Here is a 15,871-nt window from a genome sequence, read left to right on the forward strand (position 1 = left end):
GCGCAGTCATTCGAGGTAAAGTTAGACGATCTCGTTCCGGTGGCCTGGTGGGGTGGGGAAGATGGCTGGGCTGGGTGGAGGTAGTGGAGAAGAAAGAAAAATGTGAGCTGTTGCTGAGGAGAAGCCAGGTGGCCATGACTCATGAGGTATATCATTCGGTTGCATTGCATGCACGAGAAATGGTGAAGAAATTTTGGCTGCCAAAATGGATAAAAATAAGCCTTTTTACTGTAGTAGTCGGATTCCAGATTTTATACGGGGTGAAGAAGCAACAGCGGTTACTGTTTCCGGAAATTTAATAAGTTCTTCAATTGCAGTTTGTGGTGCAATTACCACGTGAGTGAGGGGTGGGGTGTAAATTTCTATAACTCTTTCTGGTGGCCGTGGAAAGTGCAGAAAAACCGGGAAACAGAATTCAAGGATCTTTTGTTCAGTCAAGTTTCTTTTTTAAGGCCCACTTTATAACAAAGGATTAATTGCCCTGTTCGCTGGTCGATTTCTGAACTGATAACGGAGGAATTTTGTAGCCTTTGAAACCTATAGAATTTTTTCCCAAATGGTTCTTTGGAAGAAAATATTGGCCATCCTGAAATCCTACCAAATTCCTATAGAATGACTTAAACCATAGAAATTTTGGAGAAAATCTAATATGAGGTCCAATCGGGGTTATAACCCCGGGATGTCTCAAGGCACCGATTAGTTAGCACACTACGCGGCCTGCAACGCAACAGTCAGCAAGGGCCCAAAAACCAAGGCCAAGCAGGAGCCGAGCAGAGCAGGTCAGGCGCTAAAGATGGGGTTAGCCCCGACCCCTTCCACCCGCCTTAGTCACACAACGCTTGCAAGACGCACGCCCTCTCCCCATCACGACCCCCGGGAGGGATGGGGGAGATCGAGCGTAGCTAGGCGCGCCTGCTCTGACAAGAGCAAGCATGGCGCACTGACCCCGTAAGGATCGAGGGGACGGTAGTCACCTCGGCCCGGTCAGACACCATCCCTGTGCCATGCCGCACCAAGGAGACAACACCGCACCACGGTGGCAACGAGTACAATACCCACCGTCCAAATACGGACAGACTAGACGCTTGTACGATCAACTCTAATCCTATGTGTTTTTCTATTCCTATATTTTTGGATATCCTATGTTCTAAAGGGGCCCTAAATGTGTGAGTAGCTGTGAAGTTTGGAAGCATCTAGAATCGAACATGTTATACTACCTCCGTTTTCATTTACTTGTCACCGAATTTTTACTGTAGCAATTTTGACCATACGTTTTTTTTCTGTAAAAGATTTTTAGATACATCAAGTTTTTACATATATGATTCTTTATCGAACATACTTCATTAGTGTTATATACATTGAAGTATCTAAGATTTTTTTAGAAGGAAAAACAGATAGTCAAATTTGCTACAGTAAAAAATTGCTGACAAAGTAAACACAAACGGAGGGAAGTATATAAAAAAATATTAACAATTATCATACTAAATACTCATACTTTAGGAGTTTTACGTGTTGACATTAATTCCATATTATAGATATGAAAGGGTACTCTTATTATGACTATGATATAGAAAAAAGAACTATATAGATATGAAGCTATAGTACTCTTCTCTAGTTGGAGGAGTTAAGGAACCATGGAGCCACCGTCTCTGTTGCTTGATCTATCTCCCTTTTCGCTGAATTAATTCGAGCCACACTTTTCCCTTGCCTTTCTCACGAAGTAAAAGCGCAAAACAAAAGAAATGGAAAAAGAAACTGCATTGAATGTGCTCCCCTTGTACGCTTTGGCACACACACAATGACACGAACACAATTAGTGGTGCACTCACCACCAGAGCGTGGGCCCCACGGGCTAAAAATGAAGGGGGGGGGGGGGGGGGGGGGGGGGGGGGAGAAAAAGGTCCAGCTTAGGCCCCGTTTAGTTTAAATTTTTTTTGGCTTTTGGCTACTGTAGCACTTTCGTTTTTATTTGGCAAAAATTATCTAATTATGGACTAATTAGGCTTAAAAGATTCGTCTCACGATTTCTCGGCTAACTGTGTAATTAGTTTTTTTTGTCTACATTTAATACTCCATGCATGTGCCGCAAGATTTGATGTAACGGGTACTATACAAAAAAAATTTTGGTTTTTGGCTTCAACTAAACGGGGCCTTAGCAGCGCTACGTGCCATCACGGCCAAATGCCCACTCCAACTTCACATGCAACAATGGTTGCAGGTGGAGAATCTTAATCACACTCATGTAGGAGTAGGAGTATAGAGCTCTTAATGATAATAAAGCTGTGACCGGTACTAATAATATACTACTGGCGCAATTGATTACTGTAGAATAGAATGGCACCCACAGAATAGTGTTTTTCTCTCACAACATTTCAGCATAAAGATCAACATAAGCTAAATTTTAGCATAAGCAAATATGACCAACCTGTTCAGTTGGCTGGTTCGTATTGTTGCTAATTCGTGAAGAAGTACTGCTGGCTGGTTTATGTGAGAAAAAATGTTAGAAATTTATTATCGTTTACGACAAGCCGCAGTAAAACGAAAAGGCTGGATATTATCTCCACTCCACCCGACACAATTGCTGACTAAATCTGCTCCACGGTTCACCCATTCATCAGATCAGATGGAATAGTTAACTGACAGTGACAGGAACCAGTGCAGCTCCAGTCACGTAGAGTGAGTACCACACGACGACACGACATCGTCGTAATCCAACCATTAGAAGCTATTGGCACCCTGCACGACGACTGCAACTGTGGTTTGGTTTGTACTGATCTGGATTAGACGAGTATTAGCTGCACACGTGGCAGATGCCCAGATGAGGCACCTCCATGTGAGCCGTCGTCGCTAGCTAATGGAAGCAGGAGTAAAGCTTGTTAAGCTGTTACTCCAAGTTGTGACGTGGGAGATCAAGAGATGGAGCGGCTCGTGGCTGGCTTCAGCGACACACTCAAAAGGGGGGGGGCGGACGACGCTGGACAGCACGAGCAGCTAGTAGGAGGCGCATCGGTCGTACCACTCCGTTAGGCTGGCTTCGATGGGATGGTGGCGACGACCAGGAAGAGGGAGAGGAGAGGCAGGCTGCACTGCAATGTAATGTAAAGATCAGGGACTCATATCCTGTGCAGGACTGGGACTGCAGAGGATCTAAGGACTCGATGGCACGTCACATGTGGGCTAGGGAGAGTGGGCCCACATGTCAACCGCTCTTTAAACGCCTCTCCACAGCTCCACTCCACAGTGCGAGAGGATTTATGAGTGCGTACTCAGAGTGGGAGTAATCGCGCGATCCAAGGTACTGTGATATCTGTACCACTCACTCGATTGCCTAACCATACCGGCTCCGTTCGCTTTACTTGAAAAAAAAAGTTTAGAGTAATGTTCTCAGAGAAAAATATTATTCTAACTAAAAAAATAAATTAAAAAAAAACGAATCACAAGAGAAGCGAAACGGACCGCTTAACAAAACCAACCATGTTACTAGTACTACGATGTTAATGAGCCTCTGCGACGTGCCAGGGCACTGGACACACACAGACAGGGCGGGCGCGTGATGATCAGCAGGAACGCCGCTGCTCACATGCTCTCCGCAGTCGGCGAACCTGCGCCTGCGCCTGCGCCACGTGAATCTTCTAGGGTCCTCCCGTTCGGCTGGGCTGGCTGGCGGGGGCTGGCCAGCCCCTTCACGCCGGCACTGTTCATATAAACAGTGTCTTTTAGCTAGAATAGTATTTTTCTCTCACACAAATTAGCCAGGAGTACTTTCTCACAGATTAGCAACGAACAAACCGGTCCAGCCGAACAGTCTTAAAAGACTGGATTTTGTTTCCTTTCCACTGTTTTGCTTGATCGAGCAAAACTATCGCGACTCTCGACACTGCAGGCTGTAGGAGCAGCGTAGCAGGGCCAGGGTGTGTAAAACAGCAAGTGGGCCCCACCCAACCCAAGCCTGCAGGTGCAACGGACTGACCGCACAACTGCTGTTGCCTGGTGTAGCCGGATTTGGAAGGACAGGACAGGACAGGACAGGAGAAGCTGGAAGCAAAAAGCCAGACTGCCCGCCGGGCGCAACGGTCGACCCGGGCCGGAAACGATAGGCAGCGGGGACGGCACGGACGGGGAAAAAGGACGTGGGCGCGCGCGCGCGCTCTGTCGCCGCCTCTCGCTCTCGGGCTCGGCTTTTTGGTTCTGGGTGGGTCATCTATCCATCCGGTCCAGCGCCACCCTCCAAACTCCAAAGTCCAAATCCAAACGGCCAGACCGCCAGAGCAGAACGGGTCGGGAAAGCCGGAAAGGGACCACCCGCCCACCCGTCGGGTGGCAGTTTGGCGTGCGGCGGTGCGGGACGCGGGGCCGGCGGACCGGATCCTGGCCGCCTGGCCGGGCAACACACATGGGCCATCTATCCAGGCATGGGGAGCTGGCTAGGGCGGCATACAAAACAGACCCTGGCCGCCACGTCTGTACATGAACGAGGGGGGCTGCAGAACAAGGGGCTGCCCGGGGTTCAGAGATGGGTCTGACTGGCGCGATTTTGGGCCAAGGCACCAAGAGAACTAGAATCTGAAGGTGGACGAGGACGAAGGTACTCAGGCAGAGAGCGACGGCGTACGGCTGCGCGCAACGGTTGACCGGAGGACCTCCGGCCCCCAGCCAAGGAAATGATGAATGAGGAGCCATGCGTGCGCCTCTCGGCCCTATCCGATACCATACTATATTCTAGCAGCTTGTTCGGGAGGCCGTAAATGATCATGGATTATTTACTACTGACTGGTTTGGTGTGAGAAAAAACACTATTTTCAACTGAAAATTTATGATCGTTTACGAGCCAGCAAACAGTCTGCAGGCCTCCAGGGGCCCTGCGCGCCGCGTACACGTCGCTGCCGGCCGGGCCGGTGTCTGGTGGCCCCACGCCGACAGACGAGTGGACCAGCACAGCCAATGAGCCAAAGCCACTCACCCCACGTTGGCTTGGCGTGCGGAGGCAGCACTCACCCGCCGTGCCGTCCCTGTCACGCCCCGAGTTGGATCGATTCGATCGGCGGCGCGCCACCACGAGGCGACGAGTCGCCGGTGATCTGCATCGACGTCCTGGGATCCTGTGCCAATCTGCTTCTGCCATAATGCCATGCACGTCTATCATCGCGTCTATCTCTATGATGTTTTCTCGCGACAGGCACCGCCCCCATGCTCGATCGAGCGCCTGCATCTTTCGAGGTCGCGGCTCGTGAGGCATTTCAGGCACATCACCATGACACCGGTTGATCCTGTTCGGCTCGTGAGGCAGCCTATAACCGCATAAATTTGGTTTGACTTATCAGCCAGTTAATAGTATTTTTCTCTCACACTAAACTAGCCAACAGTATTTTTAGTCCATGGCTTATAAGCAAATCCAGCCGAAATGAACAAGCTGCGTGTCGTCTATCACCGAAAATATATGGGTTAATTGGAGAAACACCATTATAATTTTCACGGTTCGGAGAAACACCATTACTATTCATCTATTTTGAAACATGCCATTATAATTCTTCGTTTTCCACAAAATACCACTGAATACGTATGGACATAACCTGGGCTTAGCTTCAGGCATATACGAAGACGTATACTTCATCTCCCCTGTCACTGACACGCGGGCCCCACACGTCATCTTCTTCCTCCTCTCTCTCTCCATCTCGACGAGCAGCAACAGCACGCCGAGCAGCACGCCGGCAGCAACACGCGGCCGAGCAGCAGCAGCACGCCGCGGGCGAGCAACCTGCGTCGGGGACGAGCTCGCCATGGCCGGAGCGAGCTCCCCATGGCCACCGGCGCCGAGCTCGCCATGGCAGCTGGGGCCGAGCTCACCGGGGCAGTCTACGTCGCTCCCCATGGTCGCCAGGGCCAAGCTTGCCCGCGGCAGTGCTGCGCTCGCCATGGCCGCCAGGACCGAGCTCGCCTGCGCCTTGGACACTTGGGCTGACCTCGCTGGGGCAGTCTGTGCCGGGGACGAGCTCGCCGGGGCAGCCTGCGTCTGTCGGGGGACAAGTTCGCCATGACCGGGGCCGAGCTCCCCATGGCCACCGGCGTCGAGCTCGCCATGGCCGTCTGCGTCGGCGCTGAGCTCGCCATGGCCGCCGAGGCCGAGCTCGCCTGCGGCCGTGCTGCGCTCGCCGTGGCCGCCAGGGCCGAGCTTGCCCCTCCCCCATGGCTGGAGCTCGAGTAGAGGTCGTGCTCGCCTCTGCCAAGGCCTTGCGTGCGCGTACAGCGCGAGTAGAGCTCGCCCTCGCTGTCGGTGCCGAGCACGCCCGCGGCGGCAAGCTCCCGTTCGGTCTCGAGCGGCCACTGTGTCCCGAGCCGGAGAGATGAGAGGAGGAAGAAGATGACATGTGGGGCCCACGTGCCGCTGACAAGGGAGATGAAGTATACGTTTTCGTATACGCTTGCAGCTGCACCCAGGCTGTGTCCATACGTATTCAGTGATATTTTTATGGGAAACAAAGAATTATAATGACATGCTTCAAAATGGACAAAGGCCTTGTCTAGTTCGGCCGATTCGGCGCCGACGAAATCACTGTAGCTGCAGTGACGTTTTGTTTTTATTTGGTAATAATTACCCAATCGTTGACTAATTAGGCTCAAGACTACAACCAAACTATACAATTAGTTTTTGATTTCGTCAATATTTAGTACTCCATACATATACCGCAAGTTTGATGTGACAAAGAATCTTCTTTTTGTATAGTATCAAAGTTGGGAATGGCCGGATAGTAATGACGTTTTTTCGGACCGCGAAAATTATAACAGTGTTTCTCCGATTAACCCATCATATATTTATGGTTGATCAGTAAAAAAACGATGCAAAAACAGACGTGACGATGAAGGCCTGTCAACGCCTGGATCGGAGACAAGGGCCCAACAAGCAACAAGGCAAAACAAGCTCGCCGGCCGGCCGGCCGTCGCGAACACGTCTCCATCGCCCTTTGCCCCCTCCTCTGCAGCAGCACGACACGACAGGCGGACGGACACGTACTACGGACAGATGAGACAGCTACCAGCTTCGTCTTAGGACAGTGCCACGACTCACGACACGATGCTGTTCAGCTCCCTGTCTTCGCCGAGCGCGGCCTCACGCACCGCCCGGAGGATGTCGGTGAGCGACACGACGCCGCAGAGGAGCCCTTCCTCGTCGACCACCCACAGCCGGTGCACGTGACTCGACGCCGCCGCCTCGATCGCCTCGCCGAGGGTGCTGTCCGGGGAGCACGTCACCAGCGCCGACTCCTGCTGCTGCTCGCTCTGCTCGTCGTCCGTGGCGACGGCGGCAGCCGCGGGGGTGTCGGCCGGGGTGCCGGTGTCCGTGGCGTCGGCACCGGGGACCACGGGCCTGTTGCTCGCCCGGTACTCGGCCACCTTCCTCTTGAACTCCGTCACGCTGATCCCCAGCCACGGCTGCAGCCGCGCCACTGGGCAGTCCCGCAGGTCCGTCGCCGAGAACGTCTCGATCGCCCTTTGCCCGTTCCCCTGCAGCAGCACAACAGGCGACACGGAGTTTCATTTCAGACAGGAGACTCAGCAAGTCAGCAAGAAATGAAACATGAGGCTGACCTCGCTAAACATGAGGCTGACCTCGCTCCCGTTCCCCTGCAGCACCAGCCAGCCCAGCCAGCCAGTCAGACATGAGGCTGTTCGGATCGGAGGTGCGTGCGGTACTCACGTATTGAAGGGTCTCTGTACCGCTACCAACGGCGGCGGCGTCCACGACGGGCACGGCGGTTAGCGACGCCGCCCGCATCGCCCTGATGGCGTCGATTACCTTGGTGCCGCCGGCGACCGCGAACACGGCGTCGTTCACGGCGCCGAGCTCGCAAACGGTGCGCGACAGCACGCCCCCGCGCTCCGCGCCGTGCGCCCTGAGGAACCTCACCACGTCCATCTGGGTGAGCATCCGGTACTCCGGCGCCGACTCCACCAGCTCCACCGCCACCACGTTGTCCGCCGAGCTCTCCAGCGGCACCAGCGCGCGGTGCACCCCCTTGCTGAACGTCTCCATGCAGTCCAGCACGCTGGCGCATGCAACAAACATGTCGCACCGCGCAGAATTCTACCAGTCGTTCGTTGCATACGATGCGAGGGGAAAAAAAGTGTGTGCACTGGAGATGGGCCGGCGTACCTGGTGGTCGGGTGGAGCGTCCACAGAGTGAGGCCCTCGAGGGAGTGGCCGATGACGGAGGACACCGGCACGGCCATCCGGCGGTCGAGGTCGACCCCCTTGCCGTCGGCCTCGGCGTCGTCGCTGGCCTCGGCGATGTGGGCGAGGATGTCGAGCATGTTCACCATGCCGATGTAGTGCTTGCGGACGGCGCCCGTGGCCGGGTCGGACTCGAGGATCATGGACCCGCCGGCGCCGATCCAGTGGCCCGGCGGCGCGGCCACGGCCACGCCCGAGACGCGCGCGGCCAGGAGCGCGTTCGCCGTGTGCGCCAGCGTCGCGGTGTAGGGGACCTCCACCAGCCGCCGCTTGGCGCGCGCCAGCTCCACCACCTTGCGCTCGCGGAGCACGCCGCAGAGCCCCGCGCGGGGCTTCTTGTTGCTGCTCTCGTTCCCGCCGACGGCGACGCCGTGCAGCGCCTCCTGCTGCCGCTGCTCGTCGGCGGGTGCTCTAAGCTGCGCCATTGCTGATCACTCCTTTCTAGCTGCTCTGCTACTTCTCCTTTCTCTCGTCTGTTCTTGTTCGAGAACCAATCCAGTTCTTAGGCCTGGGTTAGGAATCAGCGGGTGGTATTGTAGTATTTTTTTTTTTTTGTTTGTATTTGATAATTATTGTCTAATCATAATTCATTAGGCTTAAAAGATTCGTCTTATAATTTACAATTAAATTATATAATTAATTATTTTTTTATCTATATTTAATATTCTATGTGTCTAAAGATTTGATGAGATAAAGAGAGAGTGAAAAAACTTATAATTTAAACGAGGCCTTAATAGCTTTTGAGTACTTCGAGAGTCGAGTTGCAGGAGAACGTTGCGAGCAGAGAGGCGGCATGGCTCTGCGGAGCTGCCGCGTGGAAGAAACGTCACGACTAGCGAGTTCACGGTATCCCACGTCATGTCGGCAGCCAAATCTCAGGTGAGTCATTTCTTGGCTCAGTTTGGGCCCAGTTTAGATTGCAAAAAATTTGGCAAAATGATATTGTAGCGTTTTCATTGTTATTTAGCAATTAGTGTCCAATCATAGTTTAATTAGGCTTAAAAGATTCGTCTCGTAGATTTCGTCTAAACTGTGTAATTAGTTTTATTTTTTTATTTATATTTAATGCTTCATACATGCGTCCAAAGATTTGATGTGACGGGGAATGTGAAAAATTTGACGTTTTGGGAGGAACTAAACAGGGCCTTGATAAATCCAAAAGGTGTTTTGGAAAAGCAGGTTACCAGGGCCTATTTGGTTCATTCACTGAATTTTAGTTCCCGTCTCATCGAATATTTAGACATATGTATGGAGTATTAAATATAGATTAAAAAATAACTAATTACATATATTGTGACTAATTTACGAGACGAATTTTTTAAGCCTAATTTGTCCATGATTTAACAATGTGTGCTACAGTAAATATGTGTTAATGATAGGTTAATTAGGCTTAATAAATTCGTCTCGTAAATTAGTCTCCATCTGTATAATTAGTTTTATAATTAACTCATGTTTAGTCCTCCTAATTAGCATCCGAACGTCCGATATAACATGGACTAAAATTTAGTCGTGAAACCAAACACCTTCTGATATTATCTTCATTCACTGGTTTGTCCAAGACATTTTCAGCAAGAATTGATCTATGTGAAACTATAGATTAGGCCAGCAAATACATAGAAATCGTAGGTGCTTAACTAATAGAAGTATACTTGCTGAAATGCTGATGGGAGTGACTGCGGACTACTCCTAGTCCTAGGGGAAGAAGAAGGCTCGAGAAGACAAGGACTCAGGGAGGGCCCTCTCAGGCCCTGCACATGCAAGGCGTGAGCGGGTTCTCCCAGAGATCGTAGCTGGGGAAGGTGGGCTCGGGGAGGCCCGTCCGCGTGCGGTGCATGACGACGACGTCCTCCACGAAGGAGGCCCAGCCCATGTCGGGGTCGCCCAGGGACTTGGACATGAGGCCCTTGTCGGGCTTCACCGACTTGAGGCGGTGCCCCGCGTAGCGGCGCGCGCCGATGATGAGCTTGGCGAAGTTGCCGCCGTGCGTCATCACGAACACGTCCGACCGCAGGCACACCAGGAAGTCCAGCGCCGCCAGGCTCGTCACGTGCCGCCGGAACGGCGCCAGCTCCTCCGCGCTCGCCAGCTCCTCCTTCGTCACCTGCAAATGCACGGCAATGGCTTACTGGTTTCAGCTTGATGCTACAATAGAGTGTCCATTTGGTTTCATGGGTTCAGTTCAAGCAAACAATGTGTTGCCACTGAGCTGTGGATTTGAGCCTGCCTACCAAGTTGGGGAACATGTTCCTGAGGGGAGCCATCCGGTTCTTGCCGCCGTACACTTGCCCTGACGCGACGTATATCTGCGTTCCGCTCGTGTACCCCAGTGCTCGCAGGATCACAGCAATCTCACCGGGCTCAAGAGGGCAACGGCCTTCTTTTCTCTTCTGCAGCGCCAGTGGCCACAGATGGGATCCATTCTGCATGCAGATACAAAGAGAAATTCGTCAGGATGGCATGATAATGTCCGTGCTTCATTTCTCCCGGGTCTTCTTGCTCTGTCCAATGTAACAGATAAATCTAGTCCAGATTCACGTCACCTTGTAGCGCCTTGGCCATTCTTTCTGCCTGTAAGCGGCCATCATCGCCTTCTCCTCCCGTGTGCCGGCAAAATCACAGAAAGAAAGCCCCACCATTCCCTTCTCAAATCTCAGGTGAAGAGCCCTTTAATTAAGAAAAAAAATGTCAATATTTGATTGTGAAACAAAACTTGGAGGGTGTCAACTTCAACTGCGTCCGATAATGTCTTGGATAGATACAAGCTGTACACAATATCATCCAACAAAAAGGATATATAGTTAATAACGTACATGTATGGATTTATGTTGCCAGTTCTGTTCCTCATTCTTGCTGCAAGCTTATCGGCCATTTCCTCAATATCAGGTAGGAACTTTAATGCATGATAGTTAACTCTGCATCTTAGCCGGTTAATCTCCATTGGTACATTATCATACCTGAACATTGAAGTTTCACATTAGCTTCAGATTGTTCCATTGAGAGCATATCAATGCAAAAAGAATGGCCATTGCATAAAACAAAGAACAAAAGAAAAGAATAATGCTCCCTTTACCACAGCATTTAGCCGACCAGATGTTCTGAATCACAAAATTAAAATGAACAGGAAAAACACCAAAATGTTGCACTCAAAAGTTTACTTACCCCAACCTGTCGACAAATGGCTTGATAGACATTATCTTTTTCTCTTTGATCCTTGGAAGTACATTATCAATATAAAACTGTGCTGAAGCATACTTTGGGATGTTCTTCACAGTACGCCTGTTACAGACCCGTAATTCAATACATATCATGCAAATATTGATTCAGTCAAACATAAATAAATTTCCAGTAATATAAGGATGAGTGCAGAGAGCATATTTTTTAGAACAGGGAACATAAGATAAAGGCAGCAGAGCATCTAATGCGAAGAAAAGATATTTGAACAGAACCTTTTTGTCTTCACTTTGATTTCACAAGAAGTTCACAAAAAAATGTCTTAATATAGTAGAATGTTGGATAAGCTGTATATAACCAAAAAAAATTATTGGCATATATGTCATGATATAACCAAACAGTTGTGTCATAACTCATCGAGATTTTATTTGGTGAAAAGAAAACAAGGAAAGACTGGTTCAAAACAACAGCTAAGAATGCATGGGCAGTTGTCATATATAGGGACATGAAGGTTCTTTAAATTTCCCACCCTATTGAGATAATACCAGCAAAATCATAAACTTTCCTGATGATATAAAGTACCCAAATATTAATACATCCTTCATTGCCAACAGTATCTTGCATGTTGTAATATCAATTTCTGAAAGCTTCAGGTAATTAAAACAGAGTAAAAAACACCTACTTTATACTGGTAAACAGCTCATCCTTCTCTGTGAACCAGTCAGGGATATCTCGGATAATCCGTACATCATCCTTCAAATAATTTATAAAATGATCAACATCAAAGATGTCTTCAAATTTCCTGCAGAGAAGATATACGTTCTAAGAACCAAGACAATCTGGCAGAAAGCAAATAGTGTATTTAAGTAGGTGATATCATGTGAAAGTGCTCAAGGGAATTTAATTCAGTACACGATGGTCAGTATGAGACCAAGAAACATTCATACCAAATATGCGTGATATTGGGAATTCCTGTCCTTGAAAGTTTTGTGGCTATATGAACTAGTTCAAATATGCCAAATGATTCAATTATCTGTTGATTCTCATCAGTATAATCCGTAAAGTGGTTTGGATGCATTTCCATCCAAAATTAACATAGTTTATTACCTTTCTTGTTTGTTTATCAACTACAAATTAAACTATATAAGAACGGTGATGGATTTTCAGGTGAAATTACATTGATCTGCATTTGGTCCGATCAACTAGCACTTTTTTTTTTGTTTGTTGTCCCAGTAATCACTAGTTCACTACCAAAGCACTGAAGCATCATAGCAGATTTCCTCATCGAAGGACATTATATGACAGGACAATACTACAATCAAAGGAGAACATGAGAAATGAAGCACTGACTTCCAGTTCTAGAAGCATACTTTGATGTGTCAGTCGGTAATAGAATGACAGATACAATCATCAGATGATAGTATGCAAAATCATTCGGTGTTGCAAGGCTTTTAAGCTAACAAAATTCCATTACACATATTTGGAGCAAATGTTTCAATGAAAGTAAGACCTAAAATAGTCGTCTTAGTTTTGACAACCCAAACAAGATTGCAGGTTTGATGAAAGACAGATCTGTTCATTTTTAACATTCTAGTCAAAAGTTATGTTCAGTTTATGGAAAGCTTAAGTTTTAGTTAACAAGATTTTATATGATACAATTACCTATTAAATATCGGCGAGGAAATAGACAAGAAGTATACATTAGAATCTGTAACAGGAAATAATACTTACGACTGGTCTTTCCAAATTTGGTCCTGCTTCAGAACAGGCAAAATAAGTGTTGCTCTCATTATTTTAGCAATTGCAACAGCATTACATATCTGCAAAAACAACAGATAACTGAAATTCGAATTGTTTCCTTTTGAGAGAAGTGACTAAAACCCTATTCCATTTAGAAAGCTAATGGACAAGCTCAAGAAACTGGCAAGGTCTGCTAAGGGAGAACCAGACTCTGTATTTAAAAACAGAGATTTCATCTGAAACCAGCTTTAGCAGGTCACAGAAAACACACATTATCAAAAGAAATAGCAAGCCTATATTGAAGGGTTATTATATGCGAGTGTTCGGCTGGGATGAAATAAAGCACTGTTCATGCTGGAAACACTGTTTATGTTGAAATTTTGTGAGAGAAAAACACTGCTCCGGCTGGAAAAAACAAGCCGAACTTGCTCAGCCGAACAAGCCAATAGTTATGCTCGAGCAATGAGCAGCAACCACGCTAACAGGAAAAGAAGCAAACCTAGGCTTGTATATTGCAATTAGCACTCACACACAACTAGGTGAGCAAGGCTGAGGGACAGAAGTGCATACATACAGCTATGCGTTGCTGGTTTAGTCCTCCCTCGGCATGGATAAAAATATACCCAGAGGTTTCATTCACTGATGGAACATCTGCATGATATAGAAATTTATGATATCATCACTTAGCAGGACCCAGTCATGAAAGGAAACAGATGTTAGATGTGTTGTCTCATAAATCTATCATTTAACATGAAACTACACAACAATTGGGCGAGTTCCTGAGACATAGAAATTCAGTTTTTGCACCAGATCAATAAACACTAAGCTCTGGGAGATTGAAATTTGCACAATGTAAGTTACTGACCTTAAAGTGATCGGGTTGATGTATAAAGTAGGGATGCAATATATGCTACATTGCTATCTTTAAGAAGCATGAAAGGTATACTCGCCTGAGGGCTCATTGCTGCGTCGCTCTGCACAGGGCTTCCAAGATGTAGTGGCAGCACGTGGATTCTCCCATAGAGATGGGGGTTCCTTCGTCTGCACCCAAAGCAGAAATTCTTCAGACCAAATGTTCCTGAAGCGAGAACGAGTCCCAAAACCCTTGGAGCAATGAAGCACACTTCACCTCAGGGCAGTGGAGCGTGATCCCCTCCTTGTGGCACAGGTACGGCGTGTTCTAGGATCAGACGGGCAACAACAACATCAACAGAATGTCAGTGGCAAGTCGGAATCCTGACGAGTCCCAATTTGATGAATGGCATTGGGAAGACACGGGAGGGGCCAGGAGCTCACGAGGCGGGACCAGAGCAAGGGCGCGCAGAAGATCCCGGCGGCGAGAAGGAGCGCGAGGAGGGCAAGCAGGATCCGGTAGGAGGACGAGGCGGCGGCGGACCTGGGGTCCTCGAGTGCGAGGAGGGAGCGGAACGGGGACGTCAGCAGGTGGACGCGCTTGTGGTGGTGGTGCGGGAGGAGAGGGGACGAGCGGTGGGCGTCCTTGCCGTCGTCGTCGCCGCCGCCACCGCCCCGACTGCCGCGGGTGGAGGGGGAGGCGAGGAAAGGGGACGACGCGGCGGAGGCGTCGGAGTCGCGCTTGGCGGGGGAGTTGGACGCGCGCGCCGCCGTCGAGTGCCGCAGCTCCGCCATGGCCGCCGCCGCCGCCACCGGCCGCGGCGCGCGGGAGTGGGAGTGTGCACTGTCGCTCTCGCCGCTCGCGGCCGTGGCGAGCTGTGGCAGACCAGAGCCGGCGGCAGGCTGTCAGTGAGTGAGCAGCATGGCCAGGCGGCGGAGATGGGCTGAGTAAGGGCCTGTTTTCTTTGGGCTTCTTTTTTGTGAAAGTGCTGGGCTTACTTTTGTAAAACCTCCTGATTGTAACCGGATACACTGGGCGTGTTTGAGACCGCACGGTGCGGTATGCGTATCCCGTATCACAGTCCACAGCCGCTTGTGGATTTTTCTATCATGCACTTGGGTGAAAGATTTCTCCTTGCTGTGTGCGTTTGATAAAGGAATATAGGGGGTGGGATAGGGATAGGGATAGGAAAATAGATGAACGGTCAAAATTAAATGAGGCGTAAAGAATGGATGATTATGATATAATATTACTCTTTCGAGTGTGGAATATCCCTATCCTGTCTGGTCTAAATCCAAACGCCACCTGGATGTATAAGACGAGCAACGTGATCAACTTTCCATTCATATCTCCTCCTACACCGCCTTTGCTTTTCAATTTCTGACAGTCCTAAATTAAAAAAAACCGACAGTCCTTTTTTCTCGAGCACACTCCCCTGCCGCCATTGGCGGATCTTGCTCCAGCCCACACTTTCCAAAATTAAACGGTTTTCACTCACCTCTCAAACTTAATGGCTTTTTTTGCCCCCACCAATGCCATGTCGGTCTTGGGCGGATCTCATCACTAGACTACCGCCATCATCACCCCTCCAAAACAAATTGTGTGGTGGTCAAGACGGTAAAGACATCAATCGTGATGGCTAGTTGTGAATCTAGCGTGAGGGCTTTTTGGACGGGTGGTGAGGGGGAGGCGGAGTTAAAGCCCTCCTTCCCCTATGTGAAATAATGAGCATCCTCCAAAGACAGCCTCCCTCTCCACACACAACCACGCACAAAACAACTTCTATGTATGGATAAAAAAAGGCCGAAGAGAAAAAAAAGAGGAATATGAACAGGGGGAATAAAAGATCAAGTAGAAGTACCGAATTGTCCGAACCGGTC

At 49.3% G+C, this 15,871-nt stretch overlaps 2 protein-coding genes across 2 annotated transcripts; both read right to left on the reverse strand.

Annotated features, from left to right (window-relative positions):
* Window positions 1–6,812: 6,812 nt before the first annotated feature.
* Window positions 6,813–8,720, reverse strand: LOC136471124 (SNF1-related protein kinase regulatory subunit gamma-like PV42a). Its single transcript, XM_066468854.1, has 3 exons — window positions 8,150–8,720; window positions 7,694–8,042; window positions 6,813–7,500 (listed from the first exon to the last, which is right to left on the reverse strand). The coding sequence occupies exons 1-3, from the start codon at window positions 8,650–8,652 to the stop codon at window positions 7,060–7,062; spliced, it is 1,293 nt and encodes a 430-aa protein (XP_066324951.1). The 5' UTR covers window positions 8,653–8,720; the 3' UTR covers window positions 6,813–7,059.
* Window positions 8,721–9,836: 1,116 nt separating this feature from the next.
* Window positions 9,837–14,925, reverse strand: LOC136471125 (protein PECTIC ARABINOGALACTAN SYNTHESIS-RELATED-like). The gene is made up of 11 exons (XM_066468855.1): window positions 14,435–14,925; window positions 14,268–14,318; window positions 14,089–14,179; window positions 13,713–13,789; window positions 13,130–13,218; window positions 12,081–12,200; window positions 11,387–11,503; window positions 11,038–11,181; window positions 10,768–10,891; window positions 10,456–10,647; window positions 9,837–10,328 (listed from the first exon to the last, which is right to left on the reverse strand). The coding sequence occupies exons 1-11, from the start codon at window positions 14,783–14,785 to the stop codon at window positions 9,969–9,971; spliced, it is 1,716 nt and encodes a 571-aa protein (XP_066324952.1). The 5' UTR covers window positions 14,786–14,925; the 3' UTR covers window positions 9,837–9,968.
* Between the last annotated feature and the right edge of the window lie 946 nt (window positions 14,926–15,871).

The sequence above is a fragment of the Miscanthus floridulus genome, chromosome 8 (assembly GCF_019320115.1).
Source record: "Miscanthus floridulus cultivar M001 chromosome 8, ASM1932011v1, whole genome shotgun sequence".
Lineage (NCBI taxonomy): Eukaryota > Viridiplantae > Streptophyta > Magnoliopsida > Poales > Poaceae > Miscanthus > Miscanthus floridulus.